At 46.0% G+C, this 26,899-nt stretch overlaps 1 protein-coding gene across 1 annotated transcript in view; it reads left to right on the top strand.

Annotated features, from left to right (window-relative positions):
- dym (dymeclin) overlaps positions 1 to 26,899 on the top strand; it is a 179,979-nt gene that overhangs the window by 36,400 nt on the left and 116,680 nt on the right. The window contains 2 exon segments of the mRNA XM_064977384.1: positions 3,238 to 3,372; positions 8,533 to 8,675. Of these exon segments, the coding sequence (XP_064833456.1) occupies positions 3,238 to 3,372; positions 8,533 to 8,675 (278 nt within the window).

Genomic DNA, 26,899 nt, shown 5'->3' with positions numbered 1-26,899 from the left:
GGTTGTAGGATGGACTGGATCCTGTCGAGGTTGTAGGATGGACTGGATCCTGTCGAGGTTGTAGGATGGACTGGATCCTGTCGAGGTTGTAGGATGGACTGGATCCTGTCGAGGTTGTAGGATGGACTGGATCCTGTCGAGGTTGTAGGATGGACTGGATCCTGTCGAGGTTGTAGGATGGACTGGATCCTGTCGAGGTTGTAGGATGGACTGGATCCTGTCGAGGTTGTAGGATGGACTGGATCCTGTCGAGGTTGTAGGATGGACTGGATCCTGTCGAGGTTGTAGGATGGACTGGATCCTGTCGAGGTTGTAGGATGGACTGGATCCTGTCGAGGTGGAAGGCTGGTGGTTACTCTGACGCTGGAGGACCATATTTGTGTCACGACTATCTATTGCAAACGTAGAAACGTTAGCTGACAACGTCACAGACGATGCACAGCTTCAATGGGGCAGTAGACCGTGTGTTGCGCTTCTGGGTGGCCAGATGGCCAGCTGCCATGTGGGGAATTATAGGGGCTCGTTTCAGCTTGTTTTGTCTCATTCAGACTGTCTCTGTTTTGAGGTTTTTTGACTGATGTCATGTCTATGCTAATATGGCAAAAAATAAATTGCTAGCTAACCAACAGCTGTAACAATATATTTGAAACAACACGTGCTCATTGTGCAAATGTGTGTTTATGTTTTCAATAAACATTTGAGACAGAATTATAGTTTACATGTTGTCAACAAGCTACGCCAACCCCGTCCAACCCCGTTTTGCCACATAGTGTAGTTTCTTTTGTTGACCTGTCTTTAACAACGACAAGACATGTCACACAGAGACAGAGATGCTCAATCTGCTAGTCACTACATGAAGGCCAGTTCAGGAGAGCAGCTTATAGGTTACACAAACCCTTCTGGGTTAGTTTAGGTTACCTCGTCCTCCTCACCACGACACACCACTTTCATTCAGAATGCCATGTTTCCTGTCAACTGAACAGGTTTTGTGCAACACAATCACCAAATAATGATACTATAACAGGTATTTCTCTCGCTCTCGCTCTCTCTCTTTCTCATATATTCAATTCAAGGGATTTATTGGCATGGGAAACATGTGTTAACATTGCCAAAGCAAGTGAGGTAGATAATATACAAAAGTGAAATAAACAATAAAAATTAACATTAAACATTACACATACAGAAGTTTCTAAACAATAAAGACATTACAAATGTCATATTACGTATATATACAGTGTTGCAACGATGTACAAATGGTTAAGGTTACACAAGGGAAAATAAATAAGCATAAATATGGGTTGTATTTACAATGGTGTTTGTTCTTCACTGGTTTCCCTTTTCTTGTGGCAACAGGTCACAAATCTTGCTGCTGTGATGGCACACTGTGGAATTTATCAAAATTGGATTTGTTTTCAAATTCTTTGTGGATCTGTGTAATCTGAGGGAAATATGTCTCTCTGATATGGTCATACATTGGGCAGGAGGTTAGGAAGTGCAGCTCAGTTTCCACCTCATTGTGTGGGCAGTGAGCACATAGCCTGTCTTCTCTTGAGAGCCATGTCTGCCTACGGCGGCCTTTCTCAATAGCAAGGCTATGCTCACTGAGTCTGTACATAGTCAAAGCTTTCCTTAAGTTTGGGTCTGTCACAGTGGTCAGGTATTCTGCCACTGTGTACTCTCTGTTTAGGGCCAAATGGCATTCTGGGTTGCTCTGTTTTTTTGTTAATTCATTCCAATATGTCAAGTAATTATCTTTTTATTTTCTCATGATTTGGTTGGGTCTAATTGTGCTGCTGTCCTGGGGCTCTGTAGGGTGTGTTTGTGTTTGTGAACAGAGCTCCAGGACAGCTTGCTTAGGGGACGCTTCTCCAGGTTCATCTCTCTGTAGGTGATGGCTTTGTTATGGAAGGTTTGGGAATCGCTTCCTTTTAGGTGGTTGTAGAATTTAACGGCTCTTTTCTGGATTTTGATAATTAGTGGGCATCGGCCTAATTCTGCTCTGCATGCATTATTTGGTGTTCTACGTTGTACACGGAGGATATTTTTTGCAGAATTCTGCATGCAGAGTCTCAATTTGGTGTTTGTCCCATTTTGTGAAATCTTGGTTGGTGAGCGGACCCCAGACCTCACAACCATTAAGGGCAATGGGCTCTATGACTGATTCAAGTATTTTTAGCCAAATCCTAATTGGTATGTTGAAATTGATGTTCCTTTTGATGGCATAGAATGCCCTTCTTGCCTTGTCTCTCAGATCGTTCACAGCTTTGTGGAAGTTACCTGTGGCGCTGATGTTTAGGCCAAGGTATGTATAGTTTTTTGTGTGTTCTGAGGCAACGGTTTCTAGATGGAATTTGTATTTGTGGTCCTGGCGACTGGACCTTTTTTGGAACACTGTTATTTTGGTCTTACTGAGATTTACTGTCAGGGCCCAGGTCTGACAGAATCTGTGCAGAAGATCTAGGTGCTGCTGTAGGCCCTCCTTGGTTGGTGACAGAAGCACCAGATCATCAGCAAACAGTAGACATTTGACTTCGGATTCTAGTAGGGTGAGGCCGGGTGCTGCAGACTTTTCTAGTGCCCGCGCCAATTTGTTGATACATATATATATATATATATATGGTGACCAGTGATGGTGACCTGCTATGGTGACCAGTGAGCTGAGATGAGGCGGGGCTTTGGTGACAAAACAGATGCAGAGACTTCCAATTTGTAGATGACCTGGAGCCAGTGGGTTTGGCGTTTTACGAGTATGTTTGGCAGCATGAGGAAGCCAACCAACTAGATTTAATTTTAGATTGGAGATGTTGTCTCTCTGTCGGTCTCTCTCACTCTCTCTCTCTCTCAGGGACATCACGCAGTATCCTGTTTGAGGCTAGTATATGGGGCTTTGGTGACAAAACAGATGGCACTGTGATAAGACTGCATCCAATTTGTTGACAGTAGAGTGTTGGAGGTGGGGACTATTTTGTAAATGAACATCGCCAAATTTACATTTAAGTCGAGGTTGGTAGGATGGTCAGTTTTACATCTAAATCATTAAGAGGGATATGTTTGGTATTCCTTGAAGAGGTGGGGTTTCAGGTGTCTCCGGAAGCATGAGTGAAGGAGGCTTTGTTCCTGGCGTCGGCCAGGGGGGCCAAGCCGATTCTAGATTTAATTTTAGATTGGAGATGTTGGATCTCTTGCTTGTCTGTCTCCTCACTCTTTCCCCTCTCTCTGGTCTTGTAGCGGATGCAGGGACATCGGAGGAGCGGGGTACAGTATCCTGTTTGAGGCTGTGACCACCATGTTGGTGTTGCTGTCCTACCAGCTCTTCCACAAGGAGATACTGAGAGACGGACTCATTTACCAGTACCTGATGAAGGAACGATGGTGAGTAGAGTCAGGGATCAACACACACACTCAGATCCTGTGAGACAGACTCATTTCCCAGTACCTGATGAAGGAAAGATTGGAGTGTGGGGACGATTGGACTGTGGAAACATCTGAAAGAAATCAAATACAATTTGAACCCAGGTCTACTACATACCTCAACACACATGGGGGTGTGGCTATAGTCTCAAAGACATCCCCATTTACTCTTACTTGACACCATGACCCAATCACATGATCTAAAAGTAACTCTTGGCACGGGAATATCCAGAATAACACAGAATAACAAAATCACGTGAACTAAGGAACTTTAGCAAGTCTTCATGAGTCTTTGGAAATTTGTTTCAGATTCAAGTTTCCCCGAGTACCATGTTCTCAGCTCTCACTTTCTGTGAAAAGTGGCCCAGCTAAGATGTCTGTCTGTCTCGGGCACTAAGCAGAGAGCCAGTTATCTCCCTGGTGGTTCCAGAGGGGTACGTCCCAAATGACACTACTTAGTGCACTGCTTTTGACCAGGACCCATTGTGGAGTTCTGGTCAAAAGTAGTGCACTACATAGACAACAGGGTGCCATTTGGGTTGGTCTGGCCCAAACCCGTCTGTCTGGTAGTGTGTAACCAGGGGTCAAGAGGAGGCAGAAGACATAGTGATTGTGTCTGTGGCGTAAGGATACGGGACAGGACGGGCAGGGGTAGTGCTCTGGTCAGTGTTGTGTCAAAGGTTCAGGGTTACAGAGTTCCTGCCTGGCCTGGCTGCCGCCATGCTGGAGTGTTGTTTTGTTGCGAGAGCACGGTGTTCGTACACACTCACAAAGAGACGTACACACTCACAAAGCGTAGTACAAACACACACACACACACACACACACACACACACGGTCCGACCCTGTCTGGGGTCCAGTGGGAGACTGGCCAGGGCACACAGGAAGCATCGGACGAAAAACAATGCCCACAAAAACACATAAGCTGTTTCTCTAAGCTGTCCACCTCTCTCGCTCGCACGCACACGCACGCACCCACACCAGCCTCTCTCACTCGCACGCACACCAGCCTCTCTCGCACACACGCACGCACCCACACCAGCCTCTCACACGCACGCACACCAGCCTCTCTCGCACACACGCACACGCACGCACCCACACCGGCCTCTCACACGCACGCACACCAGCCTCTCTCACACGCACGCACACGCACGCACCCACACCAGCCTCTCACACACGCACGCACACTCACGCACCCACACCAGCCTCTCTCACACGCGCGCGCGCACGCACGCACCCACACCAGTCTCTCTCTCACACGCACCCACACCAGCCTCTCTCTCAAACGCGCCCACACCAGCCTCTCTCTCACACGCACGCACGCACCCACACCAGCCTCTCTCACACGCGCGCGCACGCACCCATACCAGCCTCTCTCTCAAACGCGCCCACACCAGCCTCTCTCTCAAACGCCCACACCAGCCTCTCTCTCAAACGCCCACACCAGCCTCTCTCTCAAACGCCCACACCAGCCTCTCTCTCAAACGCCCACACCAGCCTCTCTCTCAAACGCCCACACCAGCCTCTCTCTCAAACGCCCACACCAGCCTCTCTCTCAAACGCCCACACCAGCCTCTCTGTAACGCCCACACCAGCCTCTCTCTAACGCCCACACCAGCCTCTCTGTAACGCCCACACCAGCCTCTCTCAAACGCCCACACCAGCCTCTCTCTCAAACGCCCAAAGCGCCCACACGCCCAGCCTCTCTCTCAAACGCCCACACCAGCCTCTCAAACGCGCCCACACCAGCCTCAAACGCCCACACCAGCCTCTCTCTCAAACGCCCACACCAGCCTCTCTCGCCCCCACACCAAACGCCCACACCAGCCTCTCTCTCAAACGCCCACACCAGCCTCTCTCTCAAACGCCCACACCAGCCTCTCTCTCAAACGCCCACACCAGCCTCTCTCTCAAACGCCCACACCAGCCTCTCTCTCACTCGCGCCCACACCAGCCTCTCTCTCACTCGCGCCCACACCAGCCTCTCTCTCACTCGCGCCCACACCAGCCTCTCTCTCTCACGCCCACACCAGCCTCTCTCTCAAACGCCCACACCAGCCTCTCTCTCACTCGCGCCCACACCAGCCTCAGCCTCTCTCTCAAACGCCCACACCAGCCTCTCTCAAACGCCCACACCAGCCTCTCTCTCAAACGCCCACACCAGCCTCTCTCTCAAACGCCCACACCAGCCTCTCTCTCACACCAGCCTCTCTCACTCGCGCCCACACCAGCCTCTCTCTCACTCGCGCCCACACCAGCCTCTCTCTCACTCGCGCCCACACCAGCCTCTCTCTCAAACGCCCACACCAGCCTCTCTCTCAAACGCCCACACCAGCCTCTCTCTCAAACGCGCCCACACCAGCCTCTCTCTCACTCGCACACCAGCCTTTCAATTCAAGGGCTTTATTGGCATGGGAAACATGTTAACATTGCCAAAGCAAGTGAGGGATAATATATAAAGTGAATATATAAAGTGAAATAAACAATAAAAATTAACAGTAAACATTACACATACAGAAGTTTCAAAACAATAAAGACATTACAAATGTCATATTATATATATATATATATACACACACACACACACACAGTGTTTTAACAATGTACAAATGGTAAAGGACACAAGATAAAATAAATAATCATAGATATGGGTTGTGTTTACAATGGTGTTTGTTCTTCACTGGTTGCCCTTTTCTCGTGGCAACAGGTCACAAATCTTGCTGCTGTGATGGCACACTGTGGAATTTCACCCAGTAGATATGGGAGTTTATTAAAATTGGATTTGTTTTCGAATTCTTTGTGGATCTGTGTAATCTGAGGGAAATATGTCTCTCTAATATGGTCATACATTGGGCAGGAGGTTAGGAAGTGCAGCTCAGTTTCCACATTTTGTGGGCAGTGAGCACATAGCCTGTCTTCTCTTGAGAGCCATGTCTGCCTACGGCGGCCTTTCTCAATAGCAAGGCTATGTTCGCTGAGTCTGTACATAGTCAAAGCTTTCCTTAAGTTTGGGTCAGTCACAGTGGTCAGGTATTCTGCCACTGTGTACTCTCTGTGTAGGGCCAAATAGCATTCTAGTTTGCTCTGTTTTTTTGTTAATTCTTTCCAATGTGTCAAGTAATTATCTTTTTGTTTTCTCATGATTTGGTTGGGTCTAATTGTGCTGCTGTCCTGGGGCTCTGTAGGGTGTGTTTGTGTTTGTGAACAGAGCCCCAGGACCAGCTTGCTTAGGGGACTCTTCTCCGGGTTCGTCTCTCTGTAGGTGATGGCTTTGTTATGGAAGGTTTGGGAATCGCTTCCTTTTAGGTGGTTATAGAATTTAACGGCTCTTTTCTGGATTTTGATAATTAGTGGGTATCGGCCTAATTCTGCTCTGCATGCATTATTTGGTGTTCTACGTTGTACACGGAGGATATTTTTGCAGAATTCTGCGTGCAGTGTCTCAATTTGGTGTTTGTCCCATTTTGTGAAGTCTTGGTTGGTGAGTGGACCCCAGACCTCACAACCATAAAGGGCAATGGGCTCTATGACTGATTCAAGTATTTTTAGCCAAATCCTAATTGGTATGTTGAATTTTATGTTCCTTTTGATGGCATAGAATGCCCTTCTTGCCTTGTCTCTCAGATCGTTCACAGCTTTGTGGAAGTTACCTGTGGCGCTGATGTTTAGGCCAAGGTATGTATAGTTTTTTGTGTGCTCTAGGGCAACAGTGTCTAGATGGAATTTGTATTTGTATTTTGGAACACCATTATTTTTGTCTTACTGAGATTTACTGTCAGGGCGCAGGTCTGTCAGGGCGCAGGTCTGTCAGGGCGCAGGTCTGTCAGGGCGCAGGTCTGTCAGGGCGCAGGTCTGTCAGAATCTGTGCATAAGATCTAGGTGCTGCTGTAGGCCCTCCTTGGTTGGTGACAGAAGCACCAGATCATCAGCAAACAGCAGACATTTGACTTCGGATTCTCTCACACCAGCCTCTCTCTCTCTCTCTCTCTCTCACACCAGCCTTTCTCTCACACCAGCCTCTCTCTCTCTCTCTCTCTCTCACCAGTCTCTCTCTCTCTCTCTCTCTCTCACACCAGCCTCTCTCTCTCTCTCACACCAGCCTCTCTCTCTCTCTCTCACACCAGCCTCTCTCTCTCTCTCTCACACCAGCCTCTCTCTCTCTCTCACACCAGCCTCTCTCTCTCTCTCACACACCAGCCTCTCTCTCTCTCTCACCAGCCTCTCTCTCTCTCTCTCTCTCTCTCTCTCACACCAGCCTCTCTCTCACACCAGCCGCTCTCTCTCTCTCACACACACAGGGTTATATATGTAGTGAGATGCTTTTATTCAGAGAGGACACCTATGACTGTAGCTGTACAGACTGTAGCTGTACACACACTTCAGCCTCTCTCTCTCACACACCACACACACACACACACACACACACACACACACACACACACACACACACACACACACACACACACACACACACTTGCCTCTCTCTTACACACCAGGCTCTCACTCACTCACTCACTCACTCACTCACTCACTCACTCACTCACTCACTCACTCACTCACTCACTCACTCTCACAAATTAGAGTTTGTGTTTCTCTCCTCACATTTTAAACACAACAGACGTGCTTTTCTCTGGCAGTTTTCCCGTATCTGTCCAAGCTATTTTCATGTTTTAACGTTGGTTTCCCATAAAAACATCCAAAAACAGTAAACACCTATTATTTTTAACACAGAAAGGCCAGTCATCCTGTCTCCCGAGTCCTTTAACGTATTTCATTATTTCAACATCGGTCTTGAGATTATGAGACCAACTCTCCTCTGGTTCACTGACAGGAAATAAATGGTAAACAACCCCCTTTTTCTTCAGATATGTGCTTTTAGGAAACTGTTAAAACATACGATGACCTATGATAACAACCATTCATGGTTAAAGTCCTGTTCATTCACTGGCAGCAGGTCTGTTTTCTGGTACTGTGTCTGACTTGGTGTTACAGACTGTAGTCCTCTTGTGCCTGACCAGTCGGTTAGTGAAGACCCTGCTGGTTAACATCAGACCTGTTCTGTGTGGTGCTGTAGATCACTTTCTGTCACTGACCTCCTCTTCTCTGTCTCTGTTCTGCCAGTGTGTCCCTGACCAGTCGGTTAGTGAAGACCCTGCTGTATAACTTCATCAGACAGGAGAAGTGTCCTCCTCCCGCCACACACATCTTTGATCAGCAGTCGGATGGTGGAGGCCTGCTCTACGGCCTCGCCTCAGGGGTAGCAAGTAAGTACAAGAAGGTGAACACTGTTGTTTCGTACCGTTATCCTGTTGCTGTACAGGGTTATACAGTATTATCAGCAGTGCACACAAGGGGGCGCTATTTCTTTCTAAACTTAGATCTTTTTTAATAATATGCAAATTCCCATAGCGGACGCTAGCTAAATGCTAACAAGCGCAATACAACACAAACTAATTGCAAGGACAGACACCCCAGCTCATAACGTTACACAGCTATCTCAAAAGGTTTGCTGCACACACACAACAATTATTAAACTGCAGGGATCTGGATCCAGGAAGTATTTGTTGTTGTAATGGTTGACGGTGTTGAAAATCATACCGTTGGTATTTCAAAATACCCCGGTATACTCGCCGTCTGGCTCTCTCTCGCCGTCTGGCTCTCTCTCGCCGTCTGGCTCTCTCTCGCCGTCTGGCTCTCTCTCGCCGTCTGGCTCTCTCTCTCGCCGTCTGGCTCTCTCTCTCGCCGTCTGGCTCTCTCTCTCGCCGTCTGGCTCTCTCTCTCGCCGTCTGGCTCTCTCTCTCGCCGTCTGGCTCTCTCTCTCGCCGTCTGGCTCTCTGTCTCTGTCTGTCTGGCTCTCGGTCTCTGTCTGTCTGGCTCTCGGTCTCTGTCTGTCTGGCTCTCTCTCGGGCCGGTCTCTCTCTCGGGCCGGTCTCTCTCTCGGGCCTCTCTCTCTCTCGGGCCTCTCTCTGTCTCTCATATATCCATGCATTTCACTTTTCAGCTTTGAGACACTGTGTTACCTGTTGTTTCCTCATTGTCAGACCAAGACAGTTATGTTAGACCTCTGTCTAGATATTTTATCAATGTATGTAATGATTATGGCGGTGTGAGGTACTGTTGCACCCTCTACAACCACTGTGATTGTTCTTCCAGCTGAGTCAAATAATAATCTGGCCTTAATGGCCAAGTACTGTAAGACTGGCCACCTCTCAGAGCCTGGCTCCCCTCAAGGTTTTTTCCTAGGTTCCGACCTTTTTGGGGAGTTTTTCCTAGCCACCGTGCTTCTACATCTGCATTGTTTGCTGTTTGGGGTTTAGGTAAATGTAAAAGGGCTTTATAAAATACATTTGATTGATAGATGGATTGGAAAGACTTTGGCCAGAAGGAAGAAATGTATTTGACATGTTCTTTGTAGTGTTTTGTGGATGTTTTTGACTCTCCATCGTTCCAATCGTCCACTTCTGCATTACCCGAGTCTGTCTCTCTTCACACAAGGCTCTTCTCACACCGCTATTGGCTGCTGGGTCGGGTTCAGCAGGAGGTCAGACCAGTCTGTCTGGCTGATTTACAGCGGTGAAGGATCCTCAGGTCGGTCTGTGTGTGTGTGGACTCCTCATTGAGAGAGCCCCATTATGTCTCCCGTTCACAGCACCAAAGAGGGCTGTGTGCTCACAGATAGATATTAATAGACAGACAACACTGTAGCATTGGCCAGACTGGACAGGTGCCTGACTGTGCTAGTCTCTTCATTACTTTGCTTTGTTTAGGATTCTTCCACGTCCTCTCTCATTCTAGAATGGCAGCTAGAGAGCTAAATCCATTTACTGTCTGCCTACATGCCATGGCTGCAGTTAACCGCAGTCTACAATGCACCCTGGTTGTAAATCAGGACTTGAGTACACTACTCACACTGATGTCTTTATGTAGGACAACGAGCCTGTTCTGTCTGACAGCCAAGCGGAAGAATGAATGGTATTTGTCCTGCAGAGGACAGCCTATAGTCCCCTGGACAATGAGAAGGGGTGTGTTGGTACCACAGGGGACTGGGCTGTTAACAGTGTGGTGGTTATTATTAAGGGTCTGATTTGGCCTCGGATCAGACGGTTTGTATTGGCATGTTGTGCTCTCCTGCCTCCCCTGCACCTCCTGCTCTTCCTGGCTACGCACACACACACACACACACACACTCCTGCGCCAGGGAAATCTAGCGAAGGAGCATGAAGGAAAGGCTTTCAGGAAGGAGGGAGGGGCCAGTTGGAACGTTCCTCATCAGACGAGATGGGACCGCTACTCAGAGCTCTGTGGGAGGTAGGGAGGGACTGAGGGAGGGGCCAGTTGGAACGTTCCTCATCAGACGAGATGGGACCGCTACTCAGAGCTCTGTGGGAGGTAGGGAGGGACTGGGGACCAGTTGGAACGTTCCTCATCAGACGAGATGGGACCGCTCTGTGGGAGGTAGGGAGGGACTGAGGGAGGGGCCAGTTGGAACGTTCATCAGACGAGATGGAACCGCTATCAGATCTCTGTGACTGAGGACCGCTGGAACGTTCCTCATCAGACGCCGCTCTGTGGGAGGTAGGGAGGGACTGAGGGAGGGGCCAGTTGGAACGTTCCTCATCAGACGAGATGGGACCGCTACTCAGATCTCTGTGGGCGGGACTGAGGGAGGGGCCAGTTGGAACGTTCCTCATCAGACGAGATGGGACCGCCACTCAGAGCTCTATGGGAGGTAGGGAGGGACTGAGGGAGGGGCCAGTTGGAACGTTCCTCATCAGACGAGATGGGACCGCCACTCAGATCTCTGTGGGAGGTAGGGCGGGACTGAGGGAGGGGCCAGTTGGAACGTTCCTCATCAGACGAGATGGGACCGCTACTCAGCTCTGTGGGAGGTAGGGCGGGACTGAGGGAGGGAGAACAGACATTAGATAGTGAGTGAAAGAGACAGTGAATGGCTGTTTTCTTCTCCCATAATGTATTTTTCATCCAAGAGGTCCATGATCATGAAATTGTCACATTTGCCTGGTGTGGTGCTTTATTTTCAAATGTTTCCTGTTCTTTTTTAGAACTGTTGAATTCTTCCGAGGCCCATGCGCTTTGTGTACATGAAAGATCCTATTTCAAAATGACATTTAAAAAAAAAAAAAACAGCAAACCGTGACGGGCAAATCCAAGCAAAGGGGAATGATGTAAATGCAGTGCTTCGAACATTGTTGGCATCACAAAGATGTAGTGATGGTCTATTTCATCTCTCAGCCTGACACGGGGCCTGACACAGGGCCCGACACGGGGCCCGACACGGGGCAAGTTATAGGAGAAGAGAGGGATGAAACCAATTACAGGAGAAAGAGATGAGATACAACCATGAGTCAATCAAACAGCAGAACGAGAGGGAACTGTTGTGTACAGACTGAGCATAGCCTGGCCACTGAGAGAGGCTGCCGCAGGCAGACCTGGCTCTCAAGAGAAGACAGTCTATGTACACACTGCCCACAAAATGTGATGGAAGCTGAGCCTCACTTCCTAATCTTCTGCCTAATGTATGACCATATAAGAGACACATTTCCCTCATATTACAGAAAGAATTGGTCATCAAATCATCTTACATATCTATTAGGTGAAATACCACAGTGTGTCATCACAGCAGCAATATTGGTGACCTGTGGCCACAAGGGACTACCTGTGAAGGACAAACACCATTGTAAATACAACCCAACAGTGGTTGGTCTGATTACCACGAGACAGCCTAAAGGGGGGGGGGGGGGGGGAAATAACCTCTCAAAGTCAACAAAACGAAGGAGCTGATCATGGACAGTAGAGAGAGCACGCCCCCATCCGCATGGATGAGAGTGAAGAGCTCTCCAGAGGGTGGTGCACAGTCCCTTCAGCACATCTACAGTGTTACAGGAAGGCCTAGAAGGTAATCAAGAACCTTTGCCACCTGAGCCACGGCCTGCTACCATGTAGAAGGCGGAGACAGCACAGGTGCATCAAAGCTGGCACTAAATGACTGAAGAACAGCTTCTATCTCCAGGCCATCAGACTGTGAAATAGTCACTACTAGCCGGGCTGCTCAGTACCATGTTACGTTACAGCCTTATTCTAAAAGGGATTAAATAAAACACATCCTCAGCAATCTACACACAATTCCCCATGATGACAAAGCAGAAACAGATTTTTAGGAATTTTAGCAAATGTATATATATATATATATAAGTTTGCAAGTTCAAATCCCCGAGCTGACAAGGTACAAATCTGTCGTTCTGCCCCTGAACAGGCAGTTAACCCACTGTTCCTAGGCCGTCATTGAAAATAAGAATTTGTTCTTAACTGACTTGCCTAGTTAAATAAAGGTAAACAAAATAAATATATATAAAAAGCAGATACCTTAATAACATAAGTATTTAGACCCTTTGCTATGAGACTCTAAATTGAGCTCGGGTGCATCCTGTTTCCATTGATCATCTTTGAGATGTTTCTACAACTTGATTGGATTCCACCTGTGGTAAAATCAATTGATTGGAAATTATTTGGAACATACCTGTTCTATAAAAGGTCCCACAGTTGACAGTGCATGTCAGAGCAAAGATTGAAGGAATTGTCCGTAGAGCTCAGAGACAGGATTGTGTTGAGGCACAGATCTGGGGAAGGGTACCAAAACATGTCTGCAGCATTGAAGGTCCCCAAGAACACAGTGGCTCCCACATTCTTAAATGGAAGAAGTTTGGAACCACCAAGACTCTTCCTAAAGCTGACCGCCCGGCCAAACTGAACATTCAGGGGAGAAGGGCCTTGGGGAGGGAGGTGACCAAGAACCCGATGGTCACTCTGACAGAGCTCTAGAGTTCAGGATCGAGGCAAAGATGAACGGAGCAAAGAAGAGAGAGATCCTTGATGAAAACCTGCTCCAGAGCGCTCAGGACCTCAGACTGGGACGAAGGTTCACCTTCCAACAGGACAACGACCCTAAGCGCACAGCCAGGATAACGACCCTAAGCACACAGCCAAGACAACGCAGGAGGGGCTTCGGTAAAAGACTCTGAATGTCATTGAGTGGCCCAGCCAGAACCCAGACTTGAACCTGATCAATCATCTCTGGAGAGACCTGAAAATAGCTTTGCAGCGACACTCCCCACTCAACCTGACAGAGCTTGAGAGGATCTGAGTAAAATAATTAGTAACTCCCAGGTGTACCAAGCTTGTAGCGTCATACCCAAGAAGACTCTAGGCTGTAATCACTGCCAAGGGTGCTTCAACAATGTACTGAGTAAAGGGTCTGAATACTTATGTATGTTTTATTTTTTTTATACATTTCTAAAAATCAATTTTTACTTCATCGTTATGGGTTATTTATTGTGTGTAGATTGATGTGTGAATAACACTAACCAATATTTAAAAATGTATTAAATAGTGTTACAAATTTGGCCTCAGAACAGCAGAACGGCCTCTGTTCGTTGGGTCATACACTGTACAGGGTGGCGAAAGCGTTCCACAGGGATTCTGGCCCATGTTGACTCCAACGCTTCCCGCAGTTGTGTCAAGTTGGCTGGATGTCCTTTGGGTGGTGGACCGTTCTTGATACACACAGGAAACTGTTGAGCGTGAAAAACCCTTCAGCGTTGCAGTTCTTGACACAAACTCGTGCGCCTGCCATATCCCGTATCCCGTTCAAAGGCACTTAAATATGTTGTCTTGCCCATTCACCCTCTGAATGGCACACATTCTCAATTTTCTCAAGGCTTAAAAATCCTTCTTTAACCTGACACCAGCTCTGTGACTGGTACAGATGAACTACAATAGACAGACCGCATACAGGACAAGACATTCAACATGGATTTGAAGTGGATTTAACAAGATATCAACAAGGATTCACCTGGTCAATCTGTCCTGGGGAAAATAATGCACCACACCAGGAAAATAGGACGATTTCACGGACCTCTTGGATGAAAAATACGTTATGGGAGAAGAAAACAGCCATTCCCTGTATTAATGTTTTCATCACTCAGAGTATTGTATGTTACCATGCCAGTAAAGCCCATTGAATTAGGAGAGGCAGAGCGAGTGAGTGACCGGCTGGCTGACTGGAAAACGAGAAGAGCCCGTGGTCAAACAAAACAAGAGGAAGAGGGGCCCTTTATGGACATGGAGGGAGAGAGACTCTGAGTGGATCGGCGGTCAGCGGTTTCCCTTAGATAAGTGTTCTTTGTTGGTGGCAGACGCCTATCAGTGGGCCATCAGAAGCCGGCCAGTCTCTGTCTCTGACCACTGTGTGTGTGTGTTTCCCTTTGTGTGTAAGTGCGACTACTGTCTGACTGTTATCAGAGGTCAGAGTTATGCCTTGTCCTCTCTGTAATCCCCCAGAGCCTCAGTGTCTGCTACTGCCTCGTCTCCTCCCTCCCTCTCTCACACAATCACTCACACACACACAGACACACACACACAGACACACACACACAGACACACACACACAGACACACACACACAGACACACACACACAGACACACACACACAGACACACACACACACACACACACACACACACACACAGACACACACACACACACACACACACACACACACACACACACACAGACACACACACACAGACTAATAGATAGACGCCATATAGGATTTTGGCTGACTGGTTGTAGTCATGACGGTCACGTCCACAGCTGGGACAGACCGTCGTCTCTCCCCTTACTGAGATGACTGGAGCACAGACTGGAAACTGCCTGGTGTGTCCACACTGGAACAAATTGTGTAATGTGACAGACAGAGCTAACATGCCCTGCAGGCCTGGACAGACAGGCAGACGGGCAGACAGACAGGCAGACGGGCAGACAGACAGGCAGACGGGCAGACAGACAGGCAGGCAGACAGGCAGGCAGACAGGCAGGCAGGTTGGTTAAGGCTCCCTTTTTTTCAGTTTGAAGCATTCTTTCCTCAGAGTTTCCCATCACTCATTTTCCCCTTAGCTTGATCATATGATCCTCTTTCACATGCCGCCACAGGACTGTGTGTGTGTGTGCGTGCATGCTTAAAGATTTCTTACTCATAGCCCTGTGCCTGTATGATCTTTAGTTGGACATTCCCTGGAAATCTCTGCCAGCCAGTCCGTTAGCCTGCCTCAGTCAGTCACACTATGTCTGTAGGGCTGGAGCCGACCTATGAATCTCTATTCATCAAACCAGTTTTATATCAGCCCTCTTATTTGTCTCCATGGAAAGAAGAGATTGTTGAAACCATCCAACCAGCTGCATTGTAATCTCCCCTTTTACTGTATTACTGTAGGCTTCCTAATGTTCCAATGCTCTGTGAGAAATGACAATCTAAGATGATTCCATCCAGACATCGTCTGACTGAGACAGTTGGCTTAGAGGACATTCCAAATGGTACCCTGTTTCTAATGGGGCGGCAGGTAGCCTAGTGGTTAGTGTAGAGGCGGCAGGTAGCCTAGTGGTTAGAGTGTAGAGGCGGCAGGTAGCCTAGTGGTTAGAGTGTAGAGGCGGCAGGTAGCCTAGTGGTTAGAGTGTAGAGGCGGCAGGTAGCCTAGTGGTTAGAGTGTAGAGGCGGCAGGTGGTTAGAGTGTAGAGGCGGGTAGCCTAGTGGTTAGAGTGTAGAGGCGGCAGGTAGCCTAGTGGTTAGAGTGTAGAGGCGGCAGGTAGCCTAGTGGTTAGAGTGTAGAGGCGGCAGGTAGCCTAGTGGTTAGAGTGTAGAGGCGGCAGGTAGCCTAGTGGTTAGAGTGTAGAGGCGGCAGGTAGCCTAGTGGTTAGAGTGTAGGCGGCAGGTAGCCTAGTGGTTAGAGTGTAGAGGCGGCAGGTAGCCTAGTGGTTAGAGTGTAGAGGCGGCAGGTAGCCTAGTGGTTAGAGTGTGGAGGCGGCAGGTAGCCTAGTGGTTAGAGTGTGGAGGCGGCAGGTAGCCTAGTGGTTAGAGTGTGGAGGCGGCAGGTAGCCTAGTGGTTAGAGTGTGGAGGCGGCAGGTAGCCTAGTGGTTAGTGTCGGGCCAGTAACCGAAAGGTTGCTAGATCGAATCCCCGAGCTGACAAGGTAAAAATCTGCCCCTGAATTCTGCCCCTGAACAAGGCAGTTAACCCACTGTTCCTAGGCCGTCATTGAAAATAAGAATTTGTTCTTAACTGACTTGCCTAGTTAAATAAAGGTTAAATAAAAACATAATGGCACTGGTCCAAAGTTGTGTACTAAATAGGGTTGCATTTGGGATTCACGCTTTGTTGCCATGAAAACTATACAAGCTCTTACTAATGGCTGGCTTTCATCCCGTTGCTCCGGTTCTTTTGTATTTTTTTGAGTCGTGGTCGTCCGTGCTGGCAGACTTGCAGTAGTAATTGAACATCCTGTTTGTTGTAGCTCATCTGTACTGGTCACAGAGCTGTCGTCAGTCTGTGCCTGAATTCTGACTTCACATTTTAAATAACCAGACGTTGGAACAAATGGTTTATTGGTTTAGAAAATACACATTCATTTATTGAATATGTTGTGTATAATGCCATGTCTTTCGGTGCTGCCAATGTCGCCTCTAAAATGATGCATGTTAGAGTTTGGTTGGGATGCCGGCGATTTAACTGGGTCATTTACGCATTCAAATAATGTATTTTGTGTATTTGTTTGCCTTACAAAGTGCACATTGTAATGTTATTGAGAACTATTTCTACAGGAATGTATGTTACAAACGTACCTGTTTTCATCCTTGTTTATTGAAGAGGTGAATCAGTTATTTTATTTCTGCTGCATCAGGAAGGAGGGTTGGCAAGCTAGGTCTTTGATCTGAAGCACCATTTAAACTGGCCAAATCCCAGGGTTAGATACATATTTTCCCAGAGTCAGATGAACTCGTGGATACCATTTGAATGTCTCTTTGTTTGAAGCATGCTAGCTGTTACCATAGACATCCAGGCATTGTGCTAAAGCTAGTTAGCGTTGGCTCGCTATCACGTCCTTCATCCTGGATGTCACTGAGCATGTTTTCCTCAGAGAAAAGGTCTGAAAATGGAGAGTGAAAGGAAGAGGAAACATTTATTAGTTGGTTATTAGTTGAGTAGTTGAGTAGTGCCTGGTCTGCCAGTTCACAGTTGTCCTGAGGAAGTGGAGCAGAGCTTAGTCATGCCGAGGCCCGTCTCCCCGTCAGTGTTACCTGCGTTCCAAATGGTACCCTATTCTCTACATAGAGCACTACTTAGGGATTAGGGTGTCATTAGGGATATACAGACCTGTCTGTGTGTTCACGTGTCACTGTGCCAGTTTTGCCCCACTGTGTGTGTGTGTGTCGGTCCGCGCCAGACTGGCCCCACGGCACCATAGTGCCACCTGTCTAACTTCCTGTCCAGAACAAAGCAGCTGACAATGTAGAGGCACAGGAAGTGGCGCTCTGTGTGTGTGTGTGTACGTGTACCACCAACTGAATATTTCTCTGTCCAGAGTACCCCTGAAGTACCCCCTCGTGCATTTTACCAGTAGACCTATGGTCTCATGAGTCTTCTCAAGTACCTCCTGTGCATAGACCAAGTACCCCCAGAGGTGCTAGTACCCCTGGTTGGGGACCACTGTGTCAGACTATATGAAACACTGTGTTAGACTATAAGTCTGCAATTGAACAATCTAGTAATGTGTGGCTTGACATTTTGTTCCACACCTGAAGCTAGATGAAATCTGGTTTTAGAAGTAGGCTAGTAATGAACATGTAGTCATAATCCAGAGTAAATTAGGACCATAAATGATGAGTGTAGATGAAGTACTGCTGACAAGACCCGGACTCTACAGAATGTATAGAGAATATAGTCATTATGCTCTCGGTTGAATTGTCTGTTTCCATGGACACACAGAAATTAATTCAGTGATGCTCTGGCTGTGAATAGTTGGAATAGCAGCCCCTGTTGTCATAGTTGAGAGGAGACCAAACCAACCTATACTGCCTATGGCTCCACAGTGCATATATACAGGACATGAGGTCTGGGGGCCCGTACGTGTGTGTGTATGGACTGCGTGAACACGTCTGTGTACATCTTGTGTGTGTGTGTGTGTGTGTGTGTGTGTGTGTGTGTGTGTGTGTGTGTGTGTGTCATTATCAGAAGGATGTTTAATTACCGTGGGATGGCACGGCGTGGTATGTTCTGTATATTTCTCCTATCGTTGGTTTATCATCACGGCTACCAGCCTGTCTGTCTATAAACTGCTGGGCCTCCGTCACCATGTCTTAATTAGTTTACTCTTCTGCAAATAAAACTAAGACTGGAAACATGTAAGCACAATGTGTCACTGTCTGTTCTGTTACCCTCAAACGTAGACACACACACACACACACACACACACACACACACACACACACACACACACACACACACATATTCTGTCCCTGTTTGCTCACCCCTACCTCCCTTTCATGTTTCCAGTCAGAAAGTGTTCTTGTTCCTGGATGCTGGGGTTTATGAAATTCCCCTCTGACCCTTTTTGTGCCTCATTTATCAATCATGGCAGAAATAATTTGTGTGTAAATAGTTCAGCATTTACCAAAGGTTTACAGTGCCTAATATTCAGACCCATTGACTTTTTCCACATTTTGTTAGGTTATAGCCTTATTCTAAAATGGATTGAATCGTGCCCCCCCATCAATACCCCATAATGACAAACAAAAACAGTTTTTTAGACATTTCTGCTAAGTTAAAAATATAAAACTATATTAACTTAACTCTATTAAAAATATAAAACTGATATCACATAAGTATTCAGATCTTTACTCAGTACTTTGTTGAAGTACCTTTGGCAGCGATTCCAGCATCAAGTCGTCTTGGAAGGTGAACCTTCTCCAGAGTGTTCAGGACCTCAGACTGGGGCAAAGGTTTGCATTGCTCTTTGCCTCAATCCTGACTAGTCTCCCAATCCCTGCTGCTGAAAAACATCCCCACAGCATGATGCTGCCACCACCATGCTTCACCGTAGGGATGGTGCCAGCTTTCTTCAAGACGTGATGCTTGGCATTCAGGCCAAAGAGTTAAATCCTGGTTTTTCATCAGACCAGAGAATCTTGTTTCTCATGTTCTGAGTGTCTAGGTGCCCTTTGGCAATCTCCAAGCGGGTGGTGGTGCCTTTTACTGAGGAGTGGCTTCCGTCTGGTCACTACCATAAAGGCCTGATTGGTGGAGTGCTGGAGAGATGGTTGTCCTTCTGGAAGGTTTTCCCATCTCCACAGAGGAACTCTAGGGCTCTGTCAGTGACCATTGGGTTCTTGGTCACCTCCCTTGCCAAGGCCCTTCTCCCTCGATTGCTCAGTTTGGCCGGGCGGTCAGCTTTAGGAAGAGTCTTGGTGGTTCCAAACTTCTTCCATTTAAGAATGATGGAGGCCACTGTGTTCTTGGGGACCTTCAATGCTGCAGAAATGTTTAGGTACCCTTTCCCAGATCTGTGCCTCGACACCTGGCACCTGAGCTCAATTTCGAGTCTCATAGAAAAGGGACTGAATATTTATGTAAATAAAGTATTTCTGTTTTTTATGTTTAATACACTTGTAAAAATGCAAACTTTTTTTTCTTTGCTTTGTCATTATGTGGTATAGTGTGTAGGTTTAATAGGAAGTTTTATTTACTTATTGCATTTTAGAATAAGGCTATCACGTAACAAAATGTAGAAAAAGTCAAGGGGTCTGAATACTTTCCGAAGGCACTGTAGGAACTCAAATAGGTAAACAAAACCATTGGTGTACGAAACGTGATACAACTTGTGTGGGAGGGAGCTGTGACAAGGAGCTGGGTTGGAAGATGGTGTGTAGGTAGGTAGGTAGCTTGACCTGGTAAACAAACCACTTCCAAGGTGTCAGAAACATTAATACAATCTTGTGTGGAAGGAAGCTGTGAGTGTGTAGGCTGTTACTGCTGTTTCTGCTTTACTGACACCATCACTTGTTGTTGAGGTCATCTCCTATCGTATCGTCCACCGTTAGCCTCAGACCCACATCAACAGTACAGATTAGAGGTCGACCGATTAATCGGAATGGACGATTAATTAGGGCAGATTTCAAGTTTTCATAATAATCGGTATTTTTGGACACAGATTTGGCCTTTTTTTCCTCCTTTCGTTTTTACACCTTTTATTTAACGAGGCAAGTCAGTTAAGAACACATTCTTATTTTCAATGACGGCCTGGGAACAGTGGGTTAACTGCCTTGTTCAGGGGCAGAACGACAGATTTTTACCTTGTCAGCTCAGGGATTTGAACTTGCAACCTTACGGTTAACTCGTCCAATGTTCTAATCAGCTGCCTTACTCCACTCCACGAGGAGCCTGCCTGTTACGCGGATGCAGTAAGGAGCCAAAGTAAGTTGCTAGCTAGCGTTACATTTATCTTATAAAAAACAATCATATTCACTAGTTAACTACACATGGTTGATATTACTAGTTTATATTGATATTACTGCCTACTACTGAGGCCCAGAAGATACGATGCATATAATTGGTAGATTTGGATAGAAAACACTTGAAAGTTTCAAACGGTTAGGACTCAAATTGCAGTTCCTATGCCTTCCACTAGTTGTCCAGTATTTAGAATTTTTTTCAGGCTTGTATTCTGAAAAATGAGGGAGTAAGAGCAGTCTGAATGAGTAGATCCTGCAGTGTCACAGAGCTTTTTCATGCGCTCGACCAAGAGTTCCTTTCTTGTTTACCTTTTTATATTGACAACGTTATTGTCCGGTTGAAATAATATTGATTATTTAGGCTAAAAACAACCCGAGGATTGTATATAAACATCGTTTGACATGTTTCTATGAACTTTACAGATACAATTTGGATTTTTTGTCTGCCTGTTGTGACTGCGTTGGAGCCTGTGGATTACTGAAGAAAACGAGTTAACAAAACTGAGGTTTTTGGATATAAAGAGAGACTTTGTCAAACATAACAAACACTTATTGAGTAAATGAATGTCTTCTGAGTGCAACCATATGAAGATCATCAAAGATAAGTGATTAATTTTATCTCTGTTTCTGACTTGTGTAACTCTTCGACTTGATTGGTTAATGTTTGTAATGATTTGTCTGCTGGTCGATGTTCTCAAATAATCGTAAGGTATGCTTTCGCCGTAAAGCATTTTTTAAATCTGACGCCGTGGTTGGATTCACAAGAAGTTCATCTTTAAACCGATGTAAAATACTTGTATGTTTTCTGTATTTTTACAATGAGTATTTCTATATTTGAATTTTGCGCTCTGCAATTTCACATCCCACATACCCTAGTGGGGTTATCTAGCGTGTCCTGCGTTGCATATAATCGATACGGTGCGCATTCACGAAAAAGGACTGTCGTTACTCCAACGTGTACCTAACCATAAACATCAATGCCTTTCTTAAAATCAATACACAAGTATATATTTTTAAACCTGCATATTTAGTTAATGTTGCCTGCTAACATGAAAAAAAGGTGTGAAAAGGTGTGTGTGTGTGTGGGTGTAAGTAAAGAAATAAAACAAAAGTAAAAAGGCATTTGAAAAAGAGTAGCAAGGCTACATACAGACACCTGTTAGTCAGGCTTATTGAGGTAGTATGTACATGATGTATAGTTAAAGTGACTATGCATATAAGATAAACAGAGAGTAGCAGCAGAGTAAAAGAGGGATGCACACAATGCAAATAGTCCGGGTAACCATTTGGTTATCTGTTCAGAAGAAATCAGCAGTATAGATGATTTAATCAGTATCTGCAGTATTTTTCATATCGGTCCCCCCCCAACCCATATCAGCAGTATAGATGTCTTGTTGTAGCAGACCCATATCAGCAGTATAGATGTCTTCATATCGTCTACCGTTAGCCCCAGACCCATATCAGCAGTATAGATGTCTTCATATCGTCCACCGTTAGCCCCAGACCCATATCAGCAGTATAGATGTCTTCATATCGTCCACCGTTAGCCCCAGACCCATATCAGCAGTATAGATGTCTTCATATCGTCCACCGTTAGCCCCAGACCCATATCAGCAGTATAGATGTCTTCATATCGTCCACCGTTAGCCCCAGACCCATATCAGCAGTACAGATGTCTTCATATCGTCCACCGTTAGCCCCAGACCCATATCAGCAGTATAGATGTCTTCATATCCCCAGACCCATATCAGCAGTATAGATGTCCCATATCAGCAGTGTCTTCATATCGACCGTCTTCCCCAGACCCATATCAGCAGTATAGATGTCTTCATATCGTTAGCCCCAGACCCATATCAGCAGTAGACCCATATCAGATGTCTTCATATCGTCCACCGTTAGCCCCAGACCCATATCAGCAGTATAGATGTCTTCATATCGTCCACCGTTAGCCCCAGACCCATATCAGCAGTATAGATGTCTTCATATCGTCCACCGTTAGCCCCAGACCCATATCAGCAGTATAGATGTCTTCATATCGTCCACCGTTAGCCCCAGACCCATATCAGCAGTATAGATGTCTTCATATCGTCCACCGTTAGCCCCAGACCCATATCAGCAGTGCAGATGTCTTCATATCGTCCACCGTTAGCCCCAGACCCATATCAGCAGTATAGATGTCTTCATATCGTCCACCGTTAGCCCCAGACCCATATCAGCAGTGCAGATGTCTTCATATCGTCCACCGTTAGCCCCAGACCCATATCAGCAGTGCAGATGGTGTTTGAGCAGGTATTACTCCTGGATGACATCCTGTCTATGATCTCATGCTAGTGTCTCGTCCATGTTGGTGTTAGCTTGTCGAGGATAACTCACAGACGTAGACACACTACATGACAAAGTATGTGGACACTAGTTTGTTGAACATCTCATTAAAAAATCATTGGCATTAATATGGAGTTGGTCCCCCCTTTGCTGCTATAACAGCCTCCACTCTTCTGGGAAGGCTTTCCAGAGTCTAATGTCGGCAGCTTTACACCACTACAACTAACGCTTGGCATTGCGCATGGTGATCTTAGGTTTGTCTGCGACTGCTCGGCTATGGAAACTCCTTTCAGGAAGCTCCCGACAAACAGTTATTGTGCTAACGTTTCTTCCAGAAGCAGTTTGGAACTCGGTAGTGAGTGTTGCAACCGAGGACAGGCATGTTTTACGCGCTTCAGCACTCGGCAATCCCATTCTGTGAGCTTGTGTGGTCTACCACTTCGTGGCTGAGCCGTTGTTGCTCCTAGACGTTTCCACTTCGCTATAACAGCACTTCCAGTTGACCAGGTCAGCTCCAGCAGGGCAGAAATTTGACAAACTGACTTATTGGAAAGGTGGCATCCTATGACGGTGCCACATTGAAAGTCACTGAGCTCTACAGTAACTCCATTCTACTGCCAACGTTTGTCTATGGAGATTGCATGTCAGCAACCGGTGTGACTGAAATAGCCGAATCCACTAATTGGAAGGGGTGTTCACGTATCTTTTCATATGTAGTGGAGCTGGCATGCTGGGTACAAGAGACTTGTTACAGGACAAGGTTCTCTGCACAATCTCTGCTGTCTGTCATTATTACCCCTAATGATGATGTCCTGTTTATAGACCACATGATGGCCATTATGGCGGTCGGTCTGGATGCATTCTCACAGACCGTTAGCCCACGTTCTGCTCAACCCTTGTGCGCGCACACACACAGTCTTGTACAACTAAACTTGTGGGGACACACAATTCCGTCCCATTCAAAATCCTATTTTCCCTGACCCTTACCTTAAACCTAGCTCCTAAACCTAACTCTAACACTAACCTTAACCCTAAACCCCCTAGAAATAGCATTTGACCTTGTGGGTTCCCCAAAGAATTGTGGGGGACCAACAAAATGTCCCCAGTTGGTTAAATTTGTGTTTGTTAAAAAAATTATTGTGGGGACTTCTGGTCACCACAAGTATAGTTCAACACGAACACACACACACACACACACACACACACACACACACACACACACACACACACACACACACACACACACACACACAGTGCTAAACCACTGTAGACTCTTATTCATCCTTACACAGACACGGTTCTTCCAGAGGAAGCGTGATAGCTGAGGAGAAATTCCAAAATGGCTTGGCCTTGTTGGTGTCAGTATCAATGCCTGGGAGCTGGAGAAGGGAAAGAAGAGCAGTGTTGTGGGGGGATAAAGAGAGAGTCAGTAGAGTGAGTCAGGAAGCCTTGCTGTCAGCCAGCCAGGACCTGGCACTGCTCTGTACTGTGTCCAAAATGTCAGCCTATTCCCTATATAGTGCACTACTTTTGACCAGGGCCTGTAAGGTACAAAACATAGGGAATAGGGTGCTATTTGGAATGCTGCTTTGCTGGTCAGTGCTCTGACAGAAATGCGTCTGCTCCAGCCGGTCTGGTGCCAGTGATGAGCAGGGCTCAGTCACAAGGGCTGCTTATATCCCCCCCCACCCCTCTCTGTTGGGTTACTGCTGCCGGCCGTCACCGCTAGACGCCATGCAGGGAATTAGGACTGCTGGAGCAGCACTGTGGCCTGTGGGCAGAGTATGTGGAAATCCCACCCATAGTCTTTATACACCACTCCAGTGCTCAACGTCTTTTCACCGTTCCGCAAGAAATAGCTCAACGCTCACAGGAAAACAAACTGCCGCTCTAAATTAGTCCGTTTCGGGTTTTTTTTTGTTTCAAAAATTATAATTTTTAAACACCATGTTCCATTTGGCTTTGAAGTAGACTCTTATCGTAAGGCACTTCAACATTGAAACAACAAAGGAGGAGTCTCACATGAATCACTATTTAACCAATCACAGTAGGCCTACAATACCAGATGTGCTGAGGCTACTGAACCAGGGCCTGTCTGATGACATGTGTCTGCTGTGTTAAAAACAATTGCTTTTTCTCTAGTGTATAGTGCTGAGCGATTAGAGCTTTTTGAGGTCGGTTCGATTAATAAAAAAATAGTCACGGATTTTGGTTTTGATTAAAAAATAATTTTTTGGGGGGTAGGCATTATGTGGTTAGAATGCGTTCACAATGCTTATAATTTATTAACCATTTATTCCAGGGCTGACACCATTTAGTCAGCTGTTCGATTGTTTGGTCGATAGGTTGTTGGTCGACCGAGATTTCTTTAGTCGAGCAATAGCAAAAAATATATATAATCAAGATGTGCAAGACATCTTTCTGATTGGACTAATCCATTGTGGAGGCCGTGGGGATGGCAGAGTCCATCACTGTAAAACATTTGCTACAGAAATTGTACATGGTTATATTACATAAGATCAATGGTGCAACACTAATACAAAAAAAAAAAATTATAACATGCGGTTGCTGTCCGCGGTTCTGAAACGCATCAGTGCGCTGTTGAATTAGCACTCTTTTCCTAGACCACGTTGCTATGTGCATAATAGTAAAGTTAATCAGCATGTTGGTGTTGAGAACAATGTGGTGGAGGCAGCAGCAGCAGAATGAGGAGATGAGAAAACCTCCCTTGGCTTAATTGTCTAAGAAAAGAGCGAGAGGAAACCACAACTTAATTAGATCTATAATTAATAACCTAACTCTTCAATGGGCCTGGCTGTACAGAAATAATACGCATCCTGCTCTGTTGTCTGTTGGAGTGTTTAATAGCCTACTGATTCCGTGAGCACCAAGCTTCACTCAACCACATGTCGGATAAACAAATTTGGCTGTTTTTAATCGTTACTATGCTGTAATAATAATAATAATAATAATAATAAATCCTCTTTACTTTTTTTCCCGTTAGAACTGCCTCTGGTATTATTTATAATTTATTTGGTGTGGTTTACACTGTTCCAAATGATAATAATAAAAATAATAACTTTCTTGATCTCCTTATTGTTATTATTACGTAACTTACTTAAGCATATATGTCAATACTTATGTAGGCTACTGTATCAATCATTTATTCATTTGTTCAGGTCATCACACAGCGTACGAATCATTCATGCTTTGAAATACAATCAAGCATTTTATTTTTAAAATGAAATAACAAAGCATCCCTTGAATAGTTAATGTAAACAATAAATAAACCTTTCCATTTTGGAAATTGCATTCACGAATGAATGACTGGTTTTAGTCTTTGCTGTAATAAAGGCTTGACCAAATGTTTTACAAGAGAATCTCTGGTACTATTAATTTATTTAGTGTTGTATACATTGTTGCTAACGGTCAAAGAAATTAGACACAGCGCTTGCTCCTTTTTCTTGATCTCCAGTTTGTTCCACACATCTGACTTCCCCTTTACCTCCTGGGCAACCAGTAAACATTCCCCTGTTAATATCTTTCCGCAATATTAAGCTGATCCCCCCCCCCCCCTAAGGAAAAAATAGGGGAAAAAAACGTCCCCCCGTTTCAAGTTTTTGTCATGTCCTCTGCGTCTATTTTGCTGTCACATGTTACTGTGTTTAGAGTTTATTGATGTGATCATGACATGCTATAGGTCATGTCCTATTGGTCACGTGCATGCATGTCACGTAAAGAGAGCAAGGGTTGAGGGAATATGGAATGTTTTTCCTAAACAAATGAGGGATTTCTGGAAACCCTTCA

Source organism: Oncorhynchus masou, chromosome 11 (assembly GCF_036934945.1).
Source record: "Oncorhynchus masou masou isolate Uvic2021 chromosome 11, UVic_Omas_1.1, whole genome shotgun sequence".
In the NCBI taxonomy this organism is placed as follows: Eukaryota; Metazoa; Chordata; class Actinopteri; order Salmoniformes; family Salmonidae; genus Oncorhynchus; species Oncorhynchus masou.
This window is presented reverse-complemented; position numbering and strand designations above follow the sequence as displayed.